Below are 24,183 nucleotides of genomic sequence, written 5' to 3'. Positions count from 1 at the left end.
CTTGCAAAGCAGTGACCGTCTGGTTGTGTGATTGGGGCTGGGCAGCAGGTTGGTCACTGAATACTTAACGAGGGGGCTGGAACCAGGCTGGCCACTTTCTACCTGCTGAAGCCGCCCCCCAGTGGTCACTCTGGGGTATAACTGTTCTCCGACCGGCCCCCTCCCCTTCCATGTGACAGGAAACAACCCCATTCCAGGCACTTCCCATTTTCCTGCTACCACCAAACGCTGCCCTTGATGTGTGTTAGGAGAAGAGGAAACTGCATCCCAAACTGGACGCATCCCATCCCTAGCTCTTACCACTCAGGAGTTCTTGAACAAATGAACTCGCCGACAGAGAAACAGACTCACAGCCAGACACATGCACATAATCTCCAGGATATATCTAGAGAGATGTCTGTGGAGCACACCAGGCCTCAGTCTGCCCATCAACCTCATTTCTCTCTTCTCTACCCCTAATTAAGCAGTTTTCACAATAAGGCCCACAAGCCAGGTGTCGTGGTGCACACAACTCTGTGAAATCTGTCCAGCTGCTGTAGGCATGAGTCCCGGATTAGAAAACCGGTCCTAGTGAGGGATAGTTGCACAGCTCCAGCTGTATTGCTAAACAAGTAGAGAGGGATTTGAACACACCCTGTAAGCATATACCTAGGGAACAAACATCGAGCGAGGGCCTTTCGGTCTAGCAGAGAACTCTCCAGCACCACCCGATGACTGGAAGTTGAAGCTAACCCAATTCATATTGGAAATCAGGCTTCCACGTGTGATGGCGACAATAATTAACCACGGGTCAGAGTGAGGAGAGACACAGGTGGGGAAGGACTCCAGGAGAGGGAGAGACAGATGCATGTTTTTCATTATTTCTGTTGGGGCCTGTCCCGGGGCAGACTCACCCCCACGGCGCCTCCAGCTGGCTGCTCTGGGAATTAGCTGGTTGACTCGCCGGACGCCTCCCTCTCGCCGGAGTCTCCCCGTGTTCCTCTTCAACCTCAGCATCCTCTTCTGGACACAGGCCTCTGGCAGGGCCCACGCCAGGGTCTGCACCCCCTGTCTGGGGGTGGGTGTTTATCCTGCCTGCACACCAGGGGCCACCCCTCCCCGGGACTCCCTGTTCTCCTCCCAGGGAACACCCAGTTCCCCTACCCCCTGCCTTGCCTCAGGGACCCACTGCCAGTCTCTCTCTAGCCCCTGCCTCAGGGCAAGCTGCCATCTGCAATGGCCACTCATCCCTGGCCCCAGGAGCCCTTCTTTATATGGCCCCCAGCTGGGCCTTAATCCTGTCCTCCGGCAGGCCTGGGCTTTGCCCTTAAAGGGCCAGTGCAGGGCAAGTGCCCTGTTACAGGGACCAAAACTTGTCTGGAGTTGTCAAAGGGAGCAGGTTGGGTGGCTTCGATTTGGGAGTTAGGATCCACAATCCCAGGGCTGGCAGAGACCTCGGGAGTCCGGCCCCCTGCCCAAAGCAGGACCAGCCCCGACTCAACCATCCCAGCCAGGGCTTGGTCAACCCGGGACTTACACACCTCTAGGGACGGAGACTCCACCCCCTCCCTAGGGAACCCAGCCCAGCGCTTCCCCGCCCGCCTTGGGAGTTTTTCCTAATATCCCACCCAGACCTCCCCTGTTGTAACTTGAGCCCATTGCTCCTTGTTCTGACACCTGCCCCCACTGAGAACAGCCTCTCGCCAGCCTCTCTGGACCCCCCTGCAGGGAGTTGAAGGCTGCTCTCAAATCCCCCCTCACTCTGCTCCTCTGCAGACTGAACAAGCCCAAATCCCTCACCTCTCCTCGTAGGTCATGTGTCCAGCCCCCCTAACGAGCTAGTGTAGACATACCCAGAGTTAGGACCCGAGCAACGCCAGGTAAACACTCCAGTACAATAATTTCATCATCCATTTCCTCTGCCGCCAGAGCATTTCTTTCTAAATGAAAGGAGCACCTCAAATTCCCCAGGGCCCTGCGTGACCTAGGGGGGTTGATAATTACAGCATCACACAGACAGAGGAACAAAATCTCAGGATGCAGTCGCAAGCAGAAGCAAAAGCAGGAAGTTCCCTCTGCTACTTCCTGTGCGCATCACACGATTCTCCTATGTGCATGGAGAGATTTTCATCAATTGATTTGCAAAAGGAGGGGCCCATAAGCCCCTCCCTTATTACCCAAGATGGTCTTTGCACTCCGTTGTCCTTTCTGTGCTCCGGAGAGATCTGTGTTGCGCGCCAATCCGTAGCTTTTTATGATATTTAACATACATTTTGTAACGGGATGCTCTGGCGGCTACAGTTTCAAGCTTACCAGAGAGAAAGTCATCCCTATTACTTGCTTTGAATTTAGAGTCTCTACGAACGTGTAAATACCCAGACCGTGCAGACATTCTCCGGGACAAGATCTAGACTGTGGTTTCAAGTTTTGTTGAAGTCGCAGTTGAAGTTGTGATTGGCCAAGCATGGAGAAATTCTGCGCAGCCCTCCGCACACGTTACACAGAGGCTGTGTGGTCCCAGCTGTGCTGCACTCGGGACCATGGGTCGGGGAGGGCAGATTTCTCAGGGCTTATGTGATAAGGGCTACATGCGTCAATGCCGTGGGAACTTAAAGGTGCTGCAGCAGCTGGTCCAGAAGTCAAGGGAGGCAAACGGTTGATCTGGTGCTGAGCCAAACACCTGCCACTTCTACAAGGAGATGGACCCCACCCCCCACCTGGAACCAGTGGGTGCTTGGGGGGGGCTGGAGACTCGGCCCTGAGGAAGCTGAGGGGGACAAGGAAGTGGAGTCGGAGGATGAGCTGAGATGGGCGATAGGTTCATCTGGTAGTTTGTCGGGACGGGGCCTCTTCTCGGCTCGCGAGGGTTTGAGCCAGCCGGCGGTGTGCGTGTTGCAGGAAAAGGGCGATCCGGTAAGTGCTCCCTTTGAGTTGATACAGCTCGGGGACATGAGGCCGCTCCGTCCCTTGCCTCGTTATGGACTAGGCATGGGCTGAGAAGCAGAGATGCACCAAGCTAGCTGTGTTTGCGCCTGCTTCCCACCCCCTGTGCATCTGCCCAGTGTGAGCCCCGCAGGAAAGCTGCGAATGTACGTCCTGGTTTCCCGGAAGGTCCTGGCCACTCCTCTGTGGGAGGCTCCCGGGCAGAGATGCCTTGTGTCTTCCCTCACTGGAGGAACCTTCCCTGTGTCCATCAGCAGCCTTGTGCCGGGGCCAAAGCGACATGGGCGAGGAGGCGAGAGACCCGGCCTAAAGCCACTCGCATTCCTGAGATGCATCCCAGCTTCCCCTTGGGACCGAGACATCGGCCTCACCCGAGGGAAACCGGCAGAATGGGTTCTAATGTCCCTGTGGGCCTGCAGGTCGTGCCTAGACACATTGCCCGCTCGGGGACCCTCCCCGCACTAGACCAAACACACCCTGGTCAGGGCCAGCCTGGGTGCTTGCCGGGGAAGAGGCGTGTTGGGATCCAGAGTTGGGAACGTCCTCACGACACAGCCTGTTTGTGGCTTCTGCAGCTCTGCCCCAGCGGGAACCCCGCACACCCAGGGCAGCACGTCCATCAGTAAAGAGGCGGCGTGAGCAGAAGGTGAAGCTCCAGTCCCATCTCCCACCTTGTTGGCTCGGTTCCCTGCCCCTTCCACCTTCCAGAGGGCTCCACTTAGGGGACTTGCCGCAGCGTGTCGATGTGCACCCCGCCCCCTTGGACTTCAAAGCTGTAACGACGCAACACTCACCTCCTCCCTCAATGTGGAGGAAGGTCGGCACAACAAGCTGTCACCGTCCTCATTAGAAAATACAGTAACTGCCTGGTATTATCACACACACACACACACACACACACACACACACACACACACACACCCTGTGCCCCATTCCCCACCAGAAATAATTGTATTAACTAAGAAAGGGTGTGTTTTAGGAGATCAAAAAGGTAGCAAACAGAACAAAGCAGACCATTAAGAAAACAATACAATGCAGGTAAATTCAACTAGTTTCACTGAAGAAGTGGATCTGGCCCACTAATGAACCATCTTGTTAGTCTTTAAATTGCTGCCTAGTTTTTCCTTTTGTTTTACCAAGTTCAGACTAACATGGCTACCTCCCTGTTACTGAAGACATGGGTTACAGGGAATAATTTCTCCCCTTAGCCTTTATAGAGCCGTACCGTCCTTTACACCCATCTGGCAATGCAAAGGACCTTACATTGTTTCCCCCTGATTTCTGCTGCTGGAGGGAATTTCTTAGGATCAATAAGAACCATACATCCAGCAGGCATATTGCTACCTTCTGCTCTGCCCAGGAGGGCAGAGCCTGCTACACACTCCACTCTACAGAAACACCATGGAGAATTGCCCTTCCACGCCAGGCGTGCTGGAGAACAGGCGGGACAACGTATCTCTCTGGCGCCTGCACAACTGTCTGACCACCCCTCCTTTCCAGAGATTTGCAGCTCTGCCAGCTGCTCTGGGCGACCGAACCGACCGGCCTCAGCTGCTGGGGAGGAGCGCACGGTGGCTTCTGTGTCCTCCCTTTTGTGCCCCATCACAAGGGATATTTCTGTGGGGAAACAAAAAAATCTGCGGGGGACGGAAGTTTGGGACGTGCTCCGTGGCGCAGAACTCCCCCGGGAGTGGTCATGCCCCTTCCCTGGGTGGTTATCGGGGAAACACCCAGAGTGATCCACAGGCACCTGCAGGTCTGCAGAGACGTTGCCCTTGCAATGGATGGATTCCCCTGCAAGATGACCCCTGGCCAAGATTTCAATGTGTGTGTGTGCCGCAGCTCACGCAGGGAATCCCATTGCCACAACGCCATGCCCGATTCCTCCCGCACTGCCCAGGGTCACCGTCCTCCATATCCGGGGGGACTTCTGCACCTTGGTGGGAATGCAGCCCCCTCGGTGGCCTTCCTAACTCCAAGCCGATTTGCAGCTGACCGGCCGCTGTCGGGGGCAGCTGGCTTCCACATGACGATCCCCACGTTTCTCCCCCGAGAGGCCATTCTCTTTTGGACACCCCTGCTGCTTTCCTGGAACTGTGTGTGTTTGGGGGGCGTCTTTCCCCCCCAGAGTTCTTCCTCTTCCCTTCCCCCCAGCACCTCCGCCTCCCTCCCTGCCGTGGCTGGGCTGCCGGGAGTGTGGGGCACAGGCTGGGCTGTGGGTTGGGATGAAGGGGCTGTTCGAAGCCCACATCTCAGCCAACACACCTGTCGTTACTCCGCTCCCCAGCCCACCTGGAAAGTTGCGTCCTTTGAGTCTCCATTCCTAGCAATAGCTCCCCACCCGCTTTGTTTGCTGAGCGTCGCCTCCCGTATCTCCTTGGCCCGCGGCCCAGCCAGGCTCTATATAACACAGACCAGAGCCAGGGAAGGTTCAGTCCTTGAGTCTCAGCAGGGATCCGGAGCCACCGCTCAGACGGGAGACCCAGCCCCAGAACAAGGTGAGCCGATGACCCAGCAGGGGTTGGGGCTGAGGGGGTCTCCAATACTTAGCATCAGGGTCAGCTGATGTTCTCCTGGCTTCACATGGCTACAGCTGGTGCCACTGGGAGCCAGGACTCCTGGTTGCTGTCCCCAGCTCGAGGAGGGGAGTGGGGCCTAGTGGGTAGAGCAGGGCGGGTTTAAATCCGGACTCCTGCCTGTAGCACAGAGCACGTCAGCTGAGTCTGGGGGTCCTCTGACGGCTGAAGTAGGCGTTCCCCCAGCTGACGTCTGACCCGTGAGCCGCAGAAGGCGGCAGAGCAAACAGGGGCGAGAGGTTGCGGGTTCGGGGTCCAGAGGGGGCCTCGGGATACTTGGCTCAGTTTAAACCATTTCTTTGAAGGGGCACAGAGTGAAGAGGCTGGGTGGGGAGGGCTCAGTCCCGTGGGTGCCAAGCCGGGCTGAGCACCCGGCCGAGACCGTTTGGGTCCCCTTGCGGCTCAGCACCCACAGTGGGGAAAGGTCACTGTGTCACTCGGGGCGGAGTCCGGAAGAAGGGGGAATTCAGCAACTCTGTGGGTGCCAGAGCCCAGCTCCATCATGCATTGTGGTGCCGAGTCCTCTCTACCCACCTTCTGCAAACCACATTGGCCGGAATTCCTGGGGCAGGCTCGGCCGCTTTCTAAACGCCCCGTAAATTCCTGCCCTGGGAGGAGCCCAGACTTGGGGGCTTCCCCCCACGTACACTGTCTTTGGTCTCACTTACTGGCATTTCTCCCCCTCCTCCCTGCCAGCTAAGGCATTGCCCCAAAATTAACCCCTAACCACGTGGGGTTCTGGTGCACCCGTTCCTGATGGCTTTGTGCACACAATACGGCTTGTTCACCTGCTGGGGAACCGTGCAATCCCGGGCAGCTAGCATAGACCTTCGACTGGACTCTCCAAGGAGTTCCCTGGGGGCTGGACGCTGGAGGAACTACCAGAAGGTCCCTTCCACCCCCTATGTCCATCCCTTCCTTTCCTCTCCACCGCAGGGTGCTCTGTAGACCCCATGGCCCACCAGGGACACCCCCTGCTGCTGCTGGCCTGGCTGGCCACGTGTCTGGCTCTGGCCAGCGGGGAGACTCGCTACGAGAAGTTCTTGCGGCAGCACGTGGATTACCCAGAGAGCAGCGCCCCGGACGCCCGGACCTACTGCAGCCAGATGATGCAGCGCCGGGGCCTGGCCTCGTCCACCTGCAAGTTCACCAACTCCTTCGTCCATGCCCCTGCTGCCACCATCAGCACCATCTGCGGCTCCGGGGGGACCCCAGCGAGCGGGGATCTGCGGGACAGCAACGCCGCCTTCGCCGTCACCACCTGCCGGCTGCAGGGTGGGTCACAGAAACCGCCCTGCAGGTACAACGCCGACGTGGGCTCCCATCACATCCGCATCGCCTGCCAGGAGGGGCTCCCGGTGCACTACGACAGATCCCTCTAGCCTGCGCCCACTGCACAGCACTGCCCAGCCTCTGCCTCCCCGTCCCACCCTCTGCTGTGTAATAGTTCACTGCCATGGCGGTGCCAATCCACCATCGCAGCAGGAATAAATCCAGTGCTCCCTCCATAGCTAAGCGAGTCTGGGATGGCAATTCTCTGGGCTGTGCCCTGGATACCGATGCGGGGCCGGGCTGTCTCCCTACCCGCAAGCCCAGGGCTGCAAACGCCGGCCCTCTGGCCGTGTGGCTGGGCTGGGCTGGCCAGCCCTGGCAACAGGGGATTGGGGGAAGGCTCAGGCACTGGTGCCCCATGGCGTGCGGTGGCTGTGACCGGCTCCAGGACTGGGTGGGGTCTGTCAGTCCCTGTGCAGGGAGCAAACGTCTCATCCTTGGAAGCAGGAGCCGGGTGAGCAGAGTGGAAGTCGGGGAGCTGGGGGGGACGCGAGGCGGAGAGTTGTAAGAGGAAGGGCCAAAGGAGCCTGGCCCGTGGGGAGGAGCCGGGGGCCGGCCTGCTAGGGTCCCCCCTAGTCAGGCGGGAACGGGCCCCGCTCAGCGTTCTCGTGGGCTGCGAATCTGAGCGGCAGCCCAAGTGGGAGCAGTTTGATCCTGTTCTCCGTCCCCTCCCCCCCGCGGCTACTTTTCTGCAGAGAACTCATGGACCAGTTTCCCCCTTTCTTGCGGGGGGGGGGGTCCCAGGGCTGTGGGGGGGATCATAGGGGTTGCCTGCGGGGGGGGCACTTGGTGTGCTGGGGGTCACTGGTATAACGAGGGGAGGAGAGTTCATTGTGGCAGAGACCAGCACAGAACCGGCGGACTCATCTCAGAGGGCACGGACAGGTCTGGCCGGGGGGGGGCCAAGGGGCTGTGGAGGGAGGCTCCCAGGGCCCTGCCCAGCGGGGCCCAACTGAGGGGGGCAAAGGGAGGGAAGGGGAGAGGGGCCCAGATGACCCCGTTACCTGCCAGCAGACACAGGCCAGGGGAGGGGCTACTGGGAGGGTCAGAGGCCGGGCTGGTCGGACAGGGGCAGGCAGACCCCCTGGATGTGGGGAGACTCAGCTGGGCTGGGGGGTGCTCCATACCCCCCCCCCATGTGAGGCCGGCCGGGAGTCGCTCTGGGCTGAGGGGTCCCGGCAGAGACAGGCAGCTGGAGGTCCCAGGAGGTGGAGGGGGGATCCCTAGTGCACAGGGGGCCCCCGAGAAGAGGCCGTCGCACTAGAGGGGGCCCCCAGGGGCCACAGGGACCAAGTGGGGGCAGCCTAGGACCCTGCAGGAATCATCCTTGTCACATTTGTGTGGCTGCTCCCTGCACCCACCCGGCTCCCCATGGCTCCTGGGAGCAGCGCTGATGGGGCTCCGGGCCCCATAGCACCAACCCTCCCGCAGCCAGCCGGGTACTCCACCCCAGCAGACCAGCCAGGTGTGCCACGTGGCCACACAGCAACAGCCGCGTGGGGGCAGGGCTCTGCGGGCGCCGTGGGGGAGAGCAGCTGTTGGCTCATCGCGCCGGCCTGCAGAGTCACCAGCCGTCTGCCCCCTGCCCAGCCCGGCTTGCGACACGTCCCCTGGGGGTGCAGGGTTTGCAACCGTCACCGTGGCCGTAACTGGCCCCCGACCCTCCTGAGCCCGGCAAGCCCCCGGTTCCCCTGGGCCCAGGCAGCCCGGCCTGCCCCTGATGCCCCTGGGCCGAGCCCCCCGACTTGGAGTAGATCCCTTCGGGGTTGGAGGGGTCCCTGTGAGCCCAGCGTGGGTGGCTGAAGGCAGGTGGGGAATGGGGCGCAGGCTGAGTCTGTGTGCGTGCGTGTGGTTGTTTGTGTGTGACGACCCAGCTTGACAAGTCCTGGGTGTGTGTCAGAGCAGTGACCGGGAGGGGTCCCTGGCTGTGGGCAAGAGGCAGAGGTGGGGTCCCGGCCCGGCTCCCCACTGCCCTTCCCCCATCTCAAGGTGGGGCTCTATGGGGAGCCGCGCCAGGACCCCACCTCCTGTCCGTCCCTTGCGGTGCCTGGCGGCTCCCCCAGCAGCAGGCTGCACCTTAGTTCTTGGGCGCTCAACACCCCCCAAACCGGAGGGGAGATCTGTCCCCGTCAGCAGGCTGGGCCCAGGGGGATCGGGGGCAGGCCGGGCTGGCTGGGTCCATGGGCCCATCCTTCACTCCCCAACCAGGCTGGCTTGCCAGATGTCAGGTGGGGGTCGGGGTGATGCTGAACCCCCCTGTGGCCGGTGGCAGTTGGAAAACCCTGCACCCCAGGGGGATGTCGCAAGCCCGGCTGGCGCAAGGGCTGGACGGTTGGTGACTCTGCAGATGAGCCAACGGCTGCTCCTTCCCCACGGCCCCCGCAGAGCCCTGCCCCCATGCGGCTGTCGCTGTGGGGGCGGGGGGGAGCAGGGTCACACACTGGTTGTTGCTGTGGGGCAGAGGGGCAGGGGCACGGCTCTGACTTCCATCCAGACACATCCCACGATCCAGTGTCTCCAGCCAGGCCCTGAGACACAACCGGATCGGCTCCGCTGCCACGGACCGAGACCGACACCGACAGCATCTCCACCGGATCCTGTCACTGAACACTTCTGAAGAGTGACGTACCCCCCAGCTGTGCCGGGCGAGTCCCCGACATCACCCACCTCCAGAATGGCCCCCCGAGGAAAACAACAACCCCCCGGGCAGCGCCGGCAGCCCCCACCTCCAACCCTTCCAGGCATCGCTGGCGATCTACAGCCCAGCCAGGAAAACACCCCTCAGAGGGCGGCTTATTCCGGCTTCTGTAAACCTCGTTCCCTAAGGAATCACGCCTCTTGCGAAGTAGCTATTTCGAAATAGCCCCCCCCTCCGGGGCCACTCAGAGCAATGACTCCCCAGGGCCTCCTGCGGCTGTAAGTCGAGGTTGCGCGTCCACACTAGGGAGATGGCCTCAGACTGATTTTCAGGCTTCCCTGCAGTGTAGACGCACTATTTAGAAATAAGCTACTTGGGCGTATTGCTTCCGGGAGAGCTTGTTCCGAAACCTACCTGCAGCGTAGACACCACCTCAGTGAGGGATTTGGAAAGAGCCACCTGCCCTACAAAATACATTTAAACCAGACGACACAGAAACAGCCGATGCATCGGCGCGTCTAACACGGGCACATTAGGGCTGGCGAGGGACGTGGAATGGCTCTCTCGCTACAAAGGCCATTTCCCTCCCTGGGACGTCGGAGCTCCCCAGCGACTGCTGGGTGGGAGCCACATCCCCCGACTGACCCGGCACATGCAGACGGGTGCGACCCTCGATCAGTAACGGCCCCGTTTGCGATTCCAGCTCCTCTCTGTCCCCCGCCGCTGGGATTGATGGAGAATCGTGGGACCGGGGGGAAGGGAGGGAAGGGAAGGGTTATACATTACCAGGGAGAGGACGGTGGGCGTACAGGGCGACGGATGGGGCAGAGTAGGAAGGAAGTAGCCCAGGGCAGGGTGGATGGGTAATGCCTGTGGGCTGGCGTGTTTCAGTAGGAAGCCCCACCAGCCGGACAGGAACGTGCTCCATCGATGTCCCTAGGGCCCTGGGCTGGGGCCCCTGAAAGAGGATAGGCCCGGGCCCCCTCTCCTACTCGCTAAGAGCGGGTTCACTGGACTGAAGCGGTTCACGGGTGCAAGTTCACACGGGCTATCGCAGGAGCCAGTGGAGCGTTGAGGCCTGTACAGGAGGTGGACTAAGACTCGTGCCAGAGGGCAGAGGGGGAGGCGGGTGAATAAAGCAACTCGCTAACAGCGTGTTCCTGCGTCGCGGGAGGGAATTGTCCTGCCCAGCCGGCCCTGGGGGCCCAGCTGGGTTCTGGGCCAGTCCTGGGGCTGGGCATCCGGGGAGAGGTGGGTTCCCGGGGAGAGGGCAGAGAAGGGCGACGCAGCCAGTGAGAGGGAGAGAAACGCTGAGCGAGGAGGGAAGGGGAAGGAATTTGGGCCCCTTTAGTGCAGAGAGAAGGGGGCGCAGAGGGAGCTCAGGGCAAGGATGGAGACACCGGATCGCGGGATGTATCCTGGGTGGAAGCCAGAGCTGCGTTCCCTGTCCCTATCCCCATTTCTGCTCTCCCCACAGCCACAGCCGCGCGGGAACAGGGCTCTGCGGGAGCTGCGGAGACGAGCAGCCGTTGGTTGGCTCATCGTGCCGGCCTGCGGAGTCACCAACCGTCCACCTCTTGCCCCAGCCTGGCTTGCGACACGGCCCCCGGGGGTGCAGGGTTTGCCAACCACCACCATGGCCGTAGACAGCCCCAGAGGGGTTCAGCATCTCCCTGACCCCCACCCAACACTGGGTAGTGCATGGACATGGGCCCAGCCAGCCCACCCTGCGCCGGATCCCTCTGGGCCCAGCCAGCCCACCCTGCCCCCGATCCCTCTGGGCCCAGCCAGCTCAGCCTGCCCCCGATCCCCCTGGGCCCAGCCAGCTCAGCCTGCCCCCGATCCCCCTGGGCCCAGCCAGCCCGTCCTGCCCCCGATCCCCCTGGGCCCAGCCAGCCTGGCCTGCTCCCGATCCCCCTGGGCCCAGCCAGCCCAGCCTGCTCCCGATCCCCCTGGGCCCAGCCAGCCCAGCCTGCTCCCGATCCCCCTGGGCCCAGGCATCCTAACCAAGGCAGGACTGTCTCTCGCCCTCACTTCACATGCCCACACTGTCCATCTGTGGTTTGACCCCTGGGCATGGCTGGTCTCCATTCTCCCTCCCCACAGAGCTCGTGTGGGACCTGCGCCCTGGGTGGGGGGTCCCCAGACACTGGGGTGCCGATCGCGGCCTGGGCGAGAGCCCTCATGCTGCCCCGTGCTGGGAAATCCAGGCCCCGTAAGCCAGGCTCCTTGTCCAGGGCTGGGACTGCATCTGAGGGTCCCCTCCCTCCAAGGGCCCCACGTCTGGGTCAGTGACATGAGCAAGCCCTGCCCTGACCCATGGCGATTGCCGAGGCAAAGCGAGAGACCGTGTCGGTTTCAGGGGCATAGGAAATCCTGGGGAAGAACCCAAGCACCCTAGTTCCCAGACCCCTCCCCGTGGCTCTAACCACTAGATCCCACTGCCCTGCAGAGCCTCAACCTGTCCTGACTCCCAGCGCTGGGCAGGACACGATCCAGGAGAGACGACCCCAAGCACCAAAATGAATCTGGTTCCAGCAACCCGTCCCTGCCCCCCAGGTCTCCTCCAGCCCTCTCCCCTCCCTGTGACTCTGGGGCACTATGGGGGCAGGACCCAGCCCCCACGCTCTCTGCTGGGCCAGCGCATCTAGGAGGCAGGCCTGTCCCTGCCCTGGCTGGGTCACTGCCCCTCAGGGCCCACAGATCTGGGCAGGGATCCATGGAGGGAAGCGCTGGGGGGGGTCGTGGCTCATGGGTACCCAGGGCGCCCAGTGAGGACACAGCCCTGTAAGGGGGCACCAGGACTGTGCACCGAGAGCCCCGTGCCTGCCTCCCCCTAACTCCCCCCCCCGCATCTCTGGGGCCTTTGTGGGAGGAGCTGCCCCTCCGCTCCCTGCCCCCAGCCTGGCCGGGCTCTATATAGCACCGCCCCGGGGCAGGACTCTCGCAGACTCACCTCTCTTCTCGTGACGGGCTCCCCTGGCCGAGGCTCCGAGCCCGTTTCTCGCGCAGCCCCGGCCGGCTCCAGGGCAGCGTCGTTCCTCTCGCCGGGATCCGGAGCCGCCGCTCACACGGGACGCCCGGCCCCAGGCCCAGGTGAGAGCTGACCCGGGTCACCCGGTAATGGTGGAGGTAATTGCCCCTGGCACGGGGGGTTCCTGGTTGTGGCCCATTTCCACAGAGCCCCGCAGAGCAGGGGGCTCCCCCCCACACACACCTCCACGATGGGCTCCCTGCTGCCAGACCCATCCCTGGGGTCATGCACTGTGCAGGCGGCCGGGCCGTCGGGGGATCGGCCCCCGGGCTCCCAGCCAGCATGGGCCAGAGAGCGTCCACCTGCCCCCAGCCCTGCGCCCAGACGTGCATCTCGTGGGGTGTCTCCAGGCTCAGGGTGCTGGGGGTGTGGAAGTTGCTGATAGGGCCGGGGGCTGGAGGGGATGAGGGGGCAGGGCTCCTGGGGGGGACACGTCCCCTCTGCCCCACGTGTCCATGCTCCCCCTTCCTCCCCACTGCAGGGAGACACGGCCGATGGCCCACCCGATGCTGCTGCTGGCCTGGCTGGCCGTGGGGCTGGCTCTGGCCCAGGGGCAGACGTACCCGGCTTTCCTGCGGAAGCACGTCGATTACCCCCGGACCACGGTCGCTCCCTACTGCAACGTGATGATGCAGCGCCGGGGCATGACCACACCCTGCAAGCGCTTCAACACCTTCATCCACGCCAACACTACCGACATCATCGACATCTGCGGCCCGGGAGGGACCCCAGTGCCAGGCACGAACCTGCACAACAGCAGCAACGCCTTCGACCTCACCGACTGCGACCTGCAGGGCGCCACGCCCAGGCCGCCCTGCCGCTACCGAGAAATCCCCAACCTCCACAGTCGCATCCAAGTCGCCTGCACCGCCGGGCGCCCTGTGCACTTCCAAAGAAAAATTCCGTAAGGCCAGCGCCTCCCCCGCCCCGGCTACTGCGCTGCCCCCTCCCGGCCCTCGGCTGCCCTAGCGCCCCTCGAACCCTGGAGCTGGCAGGGACCTCGCAAGGGCATCGAGTCCCGTCCCCTGCCCTGCCGGCAGCACCCGGCACTGCCTAGCCCGTCCCTGACAGTGTCTGTCCAACCTGCTCTTCACTATCTCCAGGGAAGGAGATTCCACAACCCCCCAGGCAACTTATCCCAGCGTTTCACCCCCGGACAGGCCGGAATCCCTTTTCCTCCTGGCCGCCCCTTCCCCACCCCACCCGTTTCTCCCTGTCGTTCTTTTCCCGCGGAGCAAGGCGCCCTTCCTTCGCTTGCCTTCGGGCCGTGGGGCGGTGATTGTGTCAGGCGGACTGGGGCCGGCCATGGCCGCGTGGGAGTCACTTTCTTTTCCCAGCAATAAAAGGCAGCGCGACCCGTGCTGAGCGGCCGGCTGCGTGTGTGTGACGACGCGACCCAGAGAAATTAGGGCTACTTCCATTAGTGTGACAGACCGGGCCGTGTCTGGGCACAGCTGAGGGCGTCCGCTCAGGGTGAATTGCTCAAATTCCGGCCTCCTTACAGCCCCTGACTGGAGACCTTCCCAACCAGGACACACACCAGTCCCACCGAGCGCTCCAGCTGCCAATCCAGCCAGCAGGAAGCCTCACGAGCAAAACCCCCCAGACACCCCAACTCTATCCATGCCCCAATCCGCCCCCGGCCTGCACACGGCTGAGGGGTTTTAGAACCCAACCCCACCTACCCTGAACAAGTACTTTTGGTCCCAAGAAACCAGCCACAGATCCCTGGTCAATTTACCCTCTGGACCTTACCCACAAATCACGCTGGGCCAATCCTGTAGAATCTATAGCTAAAGGTTTATTATCACAAGAAAGAAAAGCACGAGAGTGAGGTTGTTAAAGGATAGTACGTTACATGCACCGAATCTCCCAGTCCTCGATGCAGGCTCTAGCAGAGATGTCACAGCTGCTGGCTTAGAAGTTCTTGGTGCACATCCTGGCTGCATCTAGACTGGCATGGTTTCCCGGAAATGCTTTTAATGGAAAAGCATTTTTGGAACAGAGCGTCTAGATTGGCAGGACGCTTTTCCGCAAAAAAGCCCCGATCGCCATTTTCGCAATCGGGGCTTTTTTGCAGAAAACAAATCTGAGCTGTCTCCACTGGCCCTTTTGCGCAAAAGTTTTGCACAAAAGGGACTTTGGCCTGAACGGGAGCAGAATAGTATTTCCGCAAGAAGCACTGATTTCTTACAGCAGGAAGTCAGTGCTTCTGCGGAAATTCAAGCGACCAGTGTAGACAGCTGGCAAGTTTTTCCGCAAAACTGGGGGGCACAAGGAGCACTGGGGTGTCTGAGGGGAGATGGGAGATGGGGAGGCTAAGGGGGTCCATGGGGAACAGAGGATCTCAGGGGGTGGCTCGTGAGGTTTCTGGGGAGCCCCCAGGCTGACCCTGCCCCCCCCCATGGACTCGCCCCTCGTGCTGCGTGCACAGGGAAGGGTTTTATTGCCAGGAGCAGCAAGAAAATTCAACAAAGCGGCAGCTTCCCCCGGGATCAGCCCCGCAGCCCGCGGGAGGGGGAGGGGAGGAGGCTGTGAGGGCTAGTGGGCACAGCAGGGAGGGCAGGGAAGGGGCAACCAGCCAGGATTCAGGGAATGTTGCTCTGCCCTGGGACACTGACGTGAGGCCCCCAATGCAAATTCCTGGGAGATTTCAGTCGCTCGGTGGGCGCCGGGCTCCGGCTGGGGGTCCCGGTGCTGGTCGGGGGATGGGCGCCAGGCGAGTCACTGGGGAGGGGGGTTGGGAACCGGGCCCTAGCGTGGGACCCCCCCACAGAGCCGGGCAGCAGCCCCTGGGATAAGGCCCAGAATGTTCCCGGGAGGGGGGTGGACTCATGCCAGTGCAGACCCCAGGGGCAGGAGCTGCCTGGGGGGCCGGGATGGGGCAGGAAAGAGGGGGCAACCAAATCTAATGGGTTGCCCCCCAGGCACTGTGTGGGGAGCATCTTTCTCCTTTTCTGGTCCACAAATCCAGTTCTAGTTTTTCCCACGTGGCACCAAACCTCCTGGAGATCCGGCCGCTGCGGGGCCAGGGGCTGCACAAACCCCTTCTCTCCGGAGAGCACCTAGACGCCCTCCTGCCCGGCCCTGTCTGCTCTAACCACTAGCACACGCTGCCTCTCCCCCGGTGGGCAGGATCTCCTGCCACTCACCCAGTCCTTGTGTCTGGGCTGGTGCCAGATCCGACCTGCACCTCGTCCTGACCCAGCTGTGCGGCCCGGAGTGACTTATATAGAGCCCAGCAAGGTGCGGGGGAGGAGGAGTGGGAAGGGAAACTGAGGAATCTCTCGGCTCAGCAGGACGGCCTGGGTTCTGCCCATTGCGACAGCGGCGCGACCGGCCGGGCAGAGGTGGGAACTGGCAGCGCAGGCCCTGACACGCAGGTGGGCTGCACCGAAATGTCGCGGGTGCGGTTCCCCACTGGGGCCATGGGGCGGGGCCCTCGCCAGCTCTGAGCAGGTGGATTGATTCCACAGAGCTGTGTGCACCAGGCCACCCGGCTTGTGGGTCTGGTGAAAACTGTGCTTAAGGAGGGGTTGAGAAGAGACAGATGAGGCAGAGGGTCGACTGATAAGTGGTGGACTCCACAGACATCTCTCTCTAGCGATACCCTGGAGACTTTGTGCGTCTGTCTGTCCGTGAGTCCGTTTGTGTCTCTGTCCGTGAGCTCATTTGTTCAAGAACTCGCCAACAGGAGGCGCTAGGACCATCCCGCTTGGGATGCAGCTTCCTCTTCCCCTGACCTACAGCAGGGGCAGGGCTCGGTGGTAACAGGAACACAGGAAGTCCCAGGACTGGGATTGTTTTCCCTCACATGGAAAGGAAGGGAGCAGTTCAGAGAACAGTTATCCCGCAGCCTGACCGCTGGAGGTGGAGAGGGCTCACCAGAGGAAGATTGGCCAGCCTGGTTGCAGCCGCCTCATGAAGTGTTCAGGAACCGACCTCCCGCCCAGCCCCAATCACACAGCAAGACGGTTATTGCTTTGCAAGGAGCAGCTTTAATGCAGGTTACAGAGCCCAAAGGATGGAAAATGAAGATACCAGCTGATTCCAACGAAGGGAAGGATTTTCCATTATTAGGCTTAATGCACAGGGTGGGGGTGGGGAAGGGGCGGCTATACTGTATAATAGGCACTAGGGGGCAGCAGAGGGTGGGGCGGGGAAGGGGCGGCTATACTGTATAATGGGCACTAGGGGGCAGCAGAGGGTGGGTGGGGATGGAGCGGCTATACTGTATAATGGGCACTAGGGGGCAGCAGAGGGTGGGTTGGGGAAGGGGCGGCTATACTGTATAATGGGCACTAGGGGGCAGCAGAGGGTGGGTTGGGGAAGGGGCGGCTATACTGTATAATGGGCACTAGGGGGCAGCAGAGGGTGGGTGGGGGAGGGGCGGCTATACTGTATAATGGGCACTAGGGGGCAGCAGAGGGTGGGTTGGGGAAGGGGCGGCTATACTGTATAATGGGCACTAGGGGGCAGCAGAGGGTGGGCGGGGAGGGGCGGCTATACTGTATAATGGGCACTAGGGGGCAGCAGAGGGTGGGTGGGGGAGGGGCGGCTATACTGTATAATGGGCACTAGGGGGCAGCAGAGGGTGGGTGGGGAAGGGGCGGCTATACTGTATAACGGGCACTAGGGGGCAGCAGAGGATGGTAGAGGGGTGGCTATACTGTATAATGGGCACTAGGGGGCAGCAGAGGGTGGGCGGGGAAGGGGCGGCTATACTGTATAATGGGCACTAGGGGGCAGCAGAGGGTGGGAGGGGGAGGGGCGGCTATACTGTATAATGGGCACTAGGGGGCAGCAGAGGGTGGGTGGGGAAGGGGCGGCTATACTGTATAATGGGCACTAGGGGGCAGCAGAGGGTGGGGGTGGGGAGGGGCGGCTATACTGTATAATGGGCACTAGGGGGCAGTAGAGGGTGGGGCGGGGGAGGGACGGCTATACTGTATAATGGGCACTAGGGGGCAGCAGAGGGTGGGTGAGGGAAGGGGCGGCTATACTGTATAATGGGCACTAGGGGGCAGCAGAGGGTGGGCGGGGAAGGGGCGGCTATACTGTATAATGGGCACTAGGGGGCAGCAGAGGGTGGGTGGGGAAGGGGCGGCTATACTGTATAATGGGCACTAGGGGGCAGCAGAGGGTGGGTGGGGAAGGGGCGGCTATACTGTATAATGGGCACTAGAGGGCAGCAGAGGGTGGGTGGGGAAGGGGCGGCTATACTGTATAATGGGCACTAGGGGGCAGCAGAGGGTGGGTGGGGAAGGGGCGGCTATACTGTATAATGGGCACTAGAGGGCAGCAGAGGGTGGGTGGGGGAAGGGGCAGCTATACTGTATAATGGGCACTAGGGGGCAGCAGAGGGTGGGGGAAGAGGCGGCTATACTGTATAATGGGCACTAGGGGGCAGCAGAGGGTGGGTGGGGAAGGGGCGGCTATACTGTGCAATGGGCACTAGGGGGCAGCAGAGGGTGGGCGGGGGAGGGGCGGCTATACTGTATAATGGGCACTAGGGGGCAGCAGAGGGTGGGCGGGGGAGGGGCGGCTATACTGTATAATGGGCACTAGGGGGCAGCAGAGGGTGGGCGGGGGAGGGGCGGCTATACTGTGCAGTGGGCACTGGGGCAGGAGATGTGCGCGGCCCTATGGGGCGCTGTTCGATGCTGCAGGCAGGGGACTCTCTGGATGTTTCAGGCCGCGGTGCCGCCCGAGCGAGGCAGCCCGGACTCTGCGGGGTCGGGAGCCCCGCTCAGATCCAGTTCTCGTGGAAGTGCACGGGGCGGTTCTCCCCGTCGCAGCGAATGACGATGGTGCGGGTGCTGTGGGTGGCCCGGTACTGGCACCTGTCGAGGGGTTTGCCCCCTTTGAACTTGCAGGTGGTGACCTGGAATTGCCGCAGGCTCTGGCGCATGCGCTGCCCCTGGGTGACGTGGTCCTTGCCCCCCTGGGGGGTGCACACGGCTCTGATGGCGTCGCTGTTGGCGTGGATGAAGGTGTTCGTGTCCTTGCAGACTTTGCCGCCCGGTCTCGGGTTCTGTTTCCAGTCGGCCTGCAGCATGCGGCGCATGCGGTCGGTGCAGTAACGGTCGTTATGGCCCGAGGGGCGGGGGTCGTAGTGCTGCAGCAGGAAGCGCTTGTACTGCTCTTCGCTGGCAGAGGCTCCTGCCAGCAGCGCCGCCGTCAGCAGCAGGGGGGCGACTCTCAGCGCCATGGCGCCCGCCGGAGGGTCCTGTGACACGCGGAAACACGGGCGCTTCAGAGCTGCCCTGGGGACTCCAGGGTGCGGGGAGGCTCTGAACCACAGTGTGGAATGGAGACCACTTCAACCCCAAGCCCCCGTCCAAGCCCCCCCAAGCCTCCAGTTCCCTCCTGCCCCTCACCCCCCCCCAGCCAGAGCCTGCCCTGCCAGCCAGAGTCCTCACCCCACCTCCCTGCTCCGGCCGGCAGTGCCCTCCTGCTCCCCGAACCTCCGATAGCTCCGGGAGTGGGGCCGTCCCCCCCCCCCCCCCACGGGCTAGCACCTGGCTTCTGACCACGGCCCGGACCGGAGCGTCCGGCAGCGGGTCCTGACCAGGGCAGTTACGGCCTGAAACCCGAGGGGATCCAGACTGCGAAAGGGCAAAGCCACGGCCCATCTAGAAACAGGGGAGAGGAACAACCCAGGGAACCACCGACGGGTCGGTTCAACGTCTGTGCCCGGGAACGGCTGGAGCCCCTCCCAGTGCGTGCGCCGGTCTCTCTCCGAACTGCAAGGTTAATGTGTCTGCCAAAGGAGGTCCCCTAACTCCCCCGGTCCCGTGGGAAGCCCAGCCAGTGGCCCCCAGCCGGAGCAGCCCAGGCGCTGGGCGCCAGGGAGTCTGTGTCCCCCAGGGGTGCCGGTCGGGGCCCAATCCTGCTCTGCCCAGCTGCAGAGGCCGAGTCACCCTGTGGCCGTCGCAGCCCAGCCCCTGCTCCGTTCCCTGGTACGGGGGCACTTTGCCACGAGCCGGCAGCACCGGGAGGAGCCACGGTGAGTCGGCCACGCCTCTGCGCCGGCCTCTCGGGGACAGACACGCCGGGAGGAGTCCTGCCTCTCCCATGCCCCATCACTCCGGCGTCCCAGGGTTCACGACATTGGCTTCACTGGTCAGTCGCTTGGAGGACTCGGTTCCCCTCACTCCTCGTAATACGGTGTCAGGGCCGTGACCCCCAGTGCCACTGAACCCTGCATCACTCTTCCACCACCTCCCCCTGAGGGCCGGGGCAGCGCCGGCCAGCACCCCCCGCACAAGGGACAGTGACCTCCGCCGTGAGCGGGTGACCCCGGGGGAGGCTCCAGGGCTCAGACAGAGCATGAGAAGGGGCAAAGCGCTTGGGTTGGGTTTTGGGCTCCACCATCCCCCCTTGGAGCTTCGGTGCCCCCGACCCATCTCCCCCTTGTCTTTGCCCCGTGGCCCGGCCCCCACCACGGAGGCTGGCGAGTCTCTCCCGTCGGTAGCAGTGGGGGCGGGGGCGTTTCCGTGGCGCGGGCAAGTCGGTGAATTCTGCCTGCACCATCCGGCCGAGCCCCGGGGAAGATGCTGCTACTTCTACCTCCCCGGGCAGCCTCAGCCCCGCACCTCCAATGGGTCAGCTCTCACCTGGGCCTGGGGCCGGGCGTCCCGTGTGAGCGGCGGCTCCGGATCCCGGCGAGAGGAACGACGTTGCCCTGGAGCTGCGCGAGTGTCAGCCAGGGGAGCCCGTTGCGTGCTGGCAGAAGCAGAAGTGAGAGTCGTGGAAGTCCTGTCCTGCGGCGGTGATATATAGAGCCCGACCAGGCTGGGGGCAGGGAGAGGAGGGGAGGGGCAGCTCCTCGCACACAGGCCCCAGAGATGCTGGGGGGCAGGGAATTAGGGGGAGGCAGTTGGAGGGCTCTCAGTGCACAGGCACTCTACGTGCACTACACCTCTCAGTCGACAGAGAGATGTAGATTAGGCAGGTCGAAATTGCTAATGAAGCCGGGATTTAAAGATTAGCATCAACATGGCCGCTGCTTTTATTCGAAAAGGGTCTTTTTAGGAAAAAACCCGGCAGTGTAGGCGCCGATCTTTTGAAAAATAAAGCCTTTTTCGACAGATCCTGCAAACCTCAAAAGCTGCAGCCATGTATACGCTAATGAAGCGCAGGATATTTAAATCCCCGCTTCATTAGCAATTTCAACGTGCCTAATCTACAGCTCTCTGTCCACAGGGAGGTGTAGTCTGGACACAGCCAGGGCGTGCTGGGTACCGATTAACCACGACCCCCCAACACTTCCATCTGTGGGTCCCTGCCCACATCCATGTGCCCTGAGGGACAGTGAGCCAGCCATGGCAGGGGCAGGCCTGCCTCCTAGTCCCCCAGCCCAGCAGAGAGCGTGGGGGCCAGGTCCTGCCCCCCAAGTGCCCCAGAGCTGTGGGGAGGGGCGAGGGCTGGAGGTGACCTGGGGCGCAGGGTCTGGCTACTAGTACCAGCTTCATCCTGGTGCTTGCGTTGTTTCTCCTGGCTTGCGTCCAGGGGCAGACACTGGAAACGCGCCGCGAGGGCCAACCAGGGTCCTACCTTGCTGGGTCGGGGAGGACCCAGGGGGATTTTTGTGGACAGGGCTGGGGGGCCCAAGGGATCCAGGGCCCTGTTCTTCACTCCCCAACCCGGCTGCTTTGCCGAGCACCGGCTGGGAGTCGGGCAGAAGCTGAACCGCGCAATGGCCGGGGGGGGGGGGGGATGGGAAAACCCTGCCCCCCCGCAGGACGTGTCGCAAGCCAGGCTGGGGCAACCGGCCGGATGCTTGGTGGCTCCACTAGGCAGGAGGATGAGCCAACGGCTGCTTCTTCCCCGCGGCACCCACAGAGCCCTGCCCCTGAGCGGGCCGTCGCTGGGGAGCTGGGGGGCAGAATAACATGGCTCTGGCTTCCAACCAGGACACATCCCATGATCCAGTGTCTTGGAACCTCTCCCCTGTGGGCGGGGCTGGGGGGCACAGGGAGCACTGGGGTGTCTGAGGGGAGGTGGGGGATGGGTTATAACCTCTCCCCTGTGTAAGGGGGGTTGGGGGGCACAGGGAACACTGGGGTGTCTGAGGGGAGGTGGGGGATGGGTTATAACCTCTCCCCTGTGTAAGGGGGGCTGGGGGGGCACAGGGAGCACTGGGGTGTGTGAGGGGAGGTGGGGGATGGGTTATAACCTCTCCCCTGTGTGAGGGGAGCTGGGGGGCACAGGGAGCACTGGGGTGTGTGAGGGGAGGTGGGGGATGGGTTAGAACCTCTCCCCTGTGTAAGGGGGGCTGGGGGGCACAGGGAGCACTGGGGTGTCTGAGGGGAGGTGGGGGATGGGTTATAACCTCTCCCCTGTGTAAGGGGGGCTGGGGGGCACAGGGAGCACTGGGGTGTCTGAGGGGAGGTGGGGGATGGGTTATAACCTCTCCCCTGTGTGAGGGGGGCTGGGGGGGCACAGGGAGCACTGGGGTGTCTGAGGGGAGGTGGGGGATGGGTTATAACCTCTCCCCTGTGTGAGGGGGGCTGGGGGGCACAGGGAGCACTGGGGTGTCCGAGGGGAGGGGGGGATGGGTTATAACCTCTCCCCTGTGTGAGGGGGGCTGGGGGGCACAGGGAGCACTGGGGTGTCTGAGGGGAGGTGGGGGATGGGTTATAACCTCTCCCCTGTGTGAGGGGGGCTGGGGGGCACAGGGAACACTGGGGTGTCTGAGGGAGGTGGGGGATGGGTTATAACCTCTCCCCTGTGTGAGGGGGGCTGGGGGGCACAGGGAGCACTGGGGTGTGTGAGGGGAGGTGGGGGATGGGTTATAACCTCTCCCCTGTGTGAGGGGGGCTGGGGGGCACAGGGAGCACTGGGGTGTCTGAGGGGAGGTGGGGGATGGGTTATAACCTCTCCCCTGTGTAAGGGGGCTGGGTGGGGCACAGGGAACACTGGGGTGTGTGAGGGGAGGTGGGGGATGGGTTATAACCTCTCCCCTGTGTAAGGGGGCTGGGGGGTACAGGGAGCACTGGGGTGCCTGAGGGGAGGTAGGAGATGGGGAGGCTAAGGGGGGGCCATGGGAACAGGGGATCTCAGGGGGTTCCTGGTGAAATTTCTCGGGAGCCGGGACCGAGTTGGAGGTCTCTTTGTGAGGTTTGGGGCCTTAGAGCGACGGACCCCCAGGCTTGGGCAGGAAGTATCCGCTTCTCTGGACACTGTGTCCGTTTGAGCCTCTCAGAGATGCCCTGATGGGTGCCAATGGGTCTCATGCCGGGGGCGGGGGGCAGAGAGGCTCCTGGTTCCATTGGCCACAGAAGGTGGCTGGGCTGAAATCCTCCCAGCTCTGTCCACACGGCATGTGGCAGGCCCTGTCCCTGACCCCAGGCTGAGCCCCGACCCCCTTTTATCTGGGACCCCGGGACCCTGCCCCCCTTCGCCCCTCATGCTCCGTGCGCAGGGAAGGGTTTTATTGCCAGGAATAGCGAAAAAATTCAACAAAGCCGCAGCGTCCCCAGGGATCAGCCCCTTAGGCAGTGGGAGAGGGAAGGGAAGAGGCTGTGCGGGCTAATGGGCACAGCAGGGACGGGGCAGGGAAGGGGCGGCCAACCAGAGTACAAGGGATTTTTGCTCTGCCCTGGGACACTGACATGAGGCCCCCAAAGTAAATTCCTGGGAGATTTCAGAGTCTCTCGGTGGGCTCTGGGCTCCAGCTGAGGGTCTCGGTGCCAGTCGGGGGATGGGCACCAGGCGAGTCACTGGGGAGGGGGGTTGGGAACCGGGCCCATGCGTGGGAGCCCCCCACAGACCCAGGAAGCCAGCCCATGGGATAAGGCCCAGAATGTTCTGGGGGTGGGGGACACATGCTAGGGGTGCAGGGGCAGGGCAGACCCCAGGGGAAGGAGCTGCCTGTGGAGGAGTGAGGGTCAGAGGCTGCCCGGGAGCAAAGTGAGGTGCAGGGGACCCTCTCCCGGCCCTCGGCCCATCTGGCTCTACACGGTTCCCAGGATGTTCACGGGATTCCCACCGTGGCAGGCCACATGGATCCTTTGTCTCTTGTACCAGCCCACGTAGGTCCAGCCCAGCCAGCCAGCTCTGCTCCAGTGGCAGGTGGTGGTGGGGATGCGGTTCCTGCCAACGCACGTCCTGGCCAGGGGCAGGGACCCGTCCCCGCAGCGGCAGAGGCTGGCGAGCTGGCTGGGGTCGGCGTGGACGAAGGTGAAGGTGCATCTCCAGGTGCTGGTGAGGGAGCGCCGCTGCCACATGAGGTAGTCGCAGTACTCCTGGCCGGGGGGGGCTGGTCCTGGGGAAATCCACGTGTCTGGACACGAATTGTGGGGAGCTGCGGGAAGGAAACCAGAGGGCCAAGCTGGCTCCTTCCATTTCGCCATCGATCCTGCCACACAGCTGGGCTGCACCGAAACGTTGGCGATGCGGCTGCCCGTGAAGGCCGACGATGGGGGCCTCCCAGCCAGCATCTGCCCTGGGCTAGCGACAGGAGCTACGGCCACCCTGCCGGGGCCGCACAGATGGAGGGGGCCACGGGCACTCATCCCACATGGCTGTGTGTCCTGAGAGTCTCTGGGCATCCTTGGCCTGTGTCAGGGCCACTCCCCGGGTCCTCATTCCCAGCCCAGCAGGGCCCTGCTCTGGCCACATCTCCTGCCCCCGGAGAGACTTCGACCCCTCGCTGGGGCACAGAGGGGAGGGGG

The 24,183-nt window shown here is 62.7% G+C and overlaps 3 protein-coding genes across 3 annotated transcripts; 2 read left to right on the top strand and 1 right to left on the bottom strand.

Moving 5' to 3' along the window:
- The first annotated feature begins 5,310 nt into the window (after positions 1-5,310).
- LOC102445201 (ribonuclease-like) lies at positions 5,311-7,026 on the top strand. Its single transcript, XM_006113837.4, has 2 exons — positions 5,311-5,420; positions 6,435-7,026. The coding sequence occupies exon 2, from the start codon at positions 6,452-6,454 to the stop codon at positions 6,878-6,880; it is 429 nt and encodes a 142-aa protein (XP_006113899.2). The 5' UTR covers positions 5,311-5,420; positions 6,435-6,451; the 3' UTR covers positions 6,881-7,026.
- Positions 7,027-11,491: 4,465 nt separating this feature from the next.
- Positions 11,492-13,850, top strand: LOC142821328 (ribonuclease-like). The gene is made up of 2 exons (XM_075912209.1): positions 11,492-12,564; positions 12,984-13,850. The coding sequence occupies exon 2, from the start codon at positions 12,997-12,999 to the stop codon at positions 13,408-13,410; it is 414 nt and encodes a 137-aa protein (XP_075768324.1). The 5' UTR covers positions 11,492-12,564; positions 12,984-12,996; the 3' UTR covers positions 13,411-13,850.
- Positions 13,851-16,500: 2,650 nt separating this feature from the next.
- Positions 16,501-21,168, bottom strand: LOC142821218 (angiogenin-2-like). Its single transcript, XM_075912067.1, has 3 exons — positions 21,062-21,168; positions 20,122-20,230; positions 16,501-18,731 (listed from the first exon to the last, which is right to left on the bottom strand). Exon 3 carries the CDS (start codon positions 18,711-18,713, stop codon positions 18,252-18,254), a length of 462 nt encoding a protein of 153 aa, XP_075768182.1. The 5' UTR covers positions 18,714-18,731; positions 20,122-20,230; positions 21,062-21,168; the 3' UTR covers positions 16,501-18,251.
- Positions 21,169-24,183: the final 3,015 nt, after the last annotated feature.

Source organism: Pelodiscus sinensis, chromosome 30 (assembly GCF_049634645.1).
Source record: "Pelodiscus sinensis isolate JC-2024 chromosome 30, ASM4963464v1, whole genome shotgun sequence".
Lineage (NCBI taxonomy): Eukaryota > Metazoa > Chordata > Testudines > Trionychidae > Pelodiscus > Pelodiscus sinensis.
Note: the sequence above shows the minus strand (reverse complement) of the source record. Positions and strands in the feature narration are given on the sequence as shown.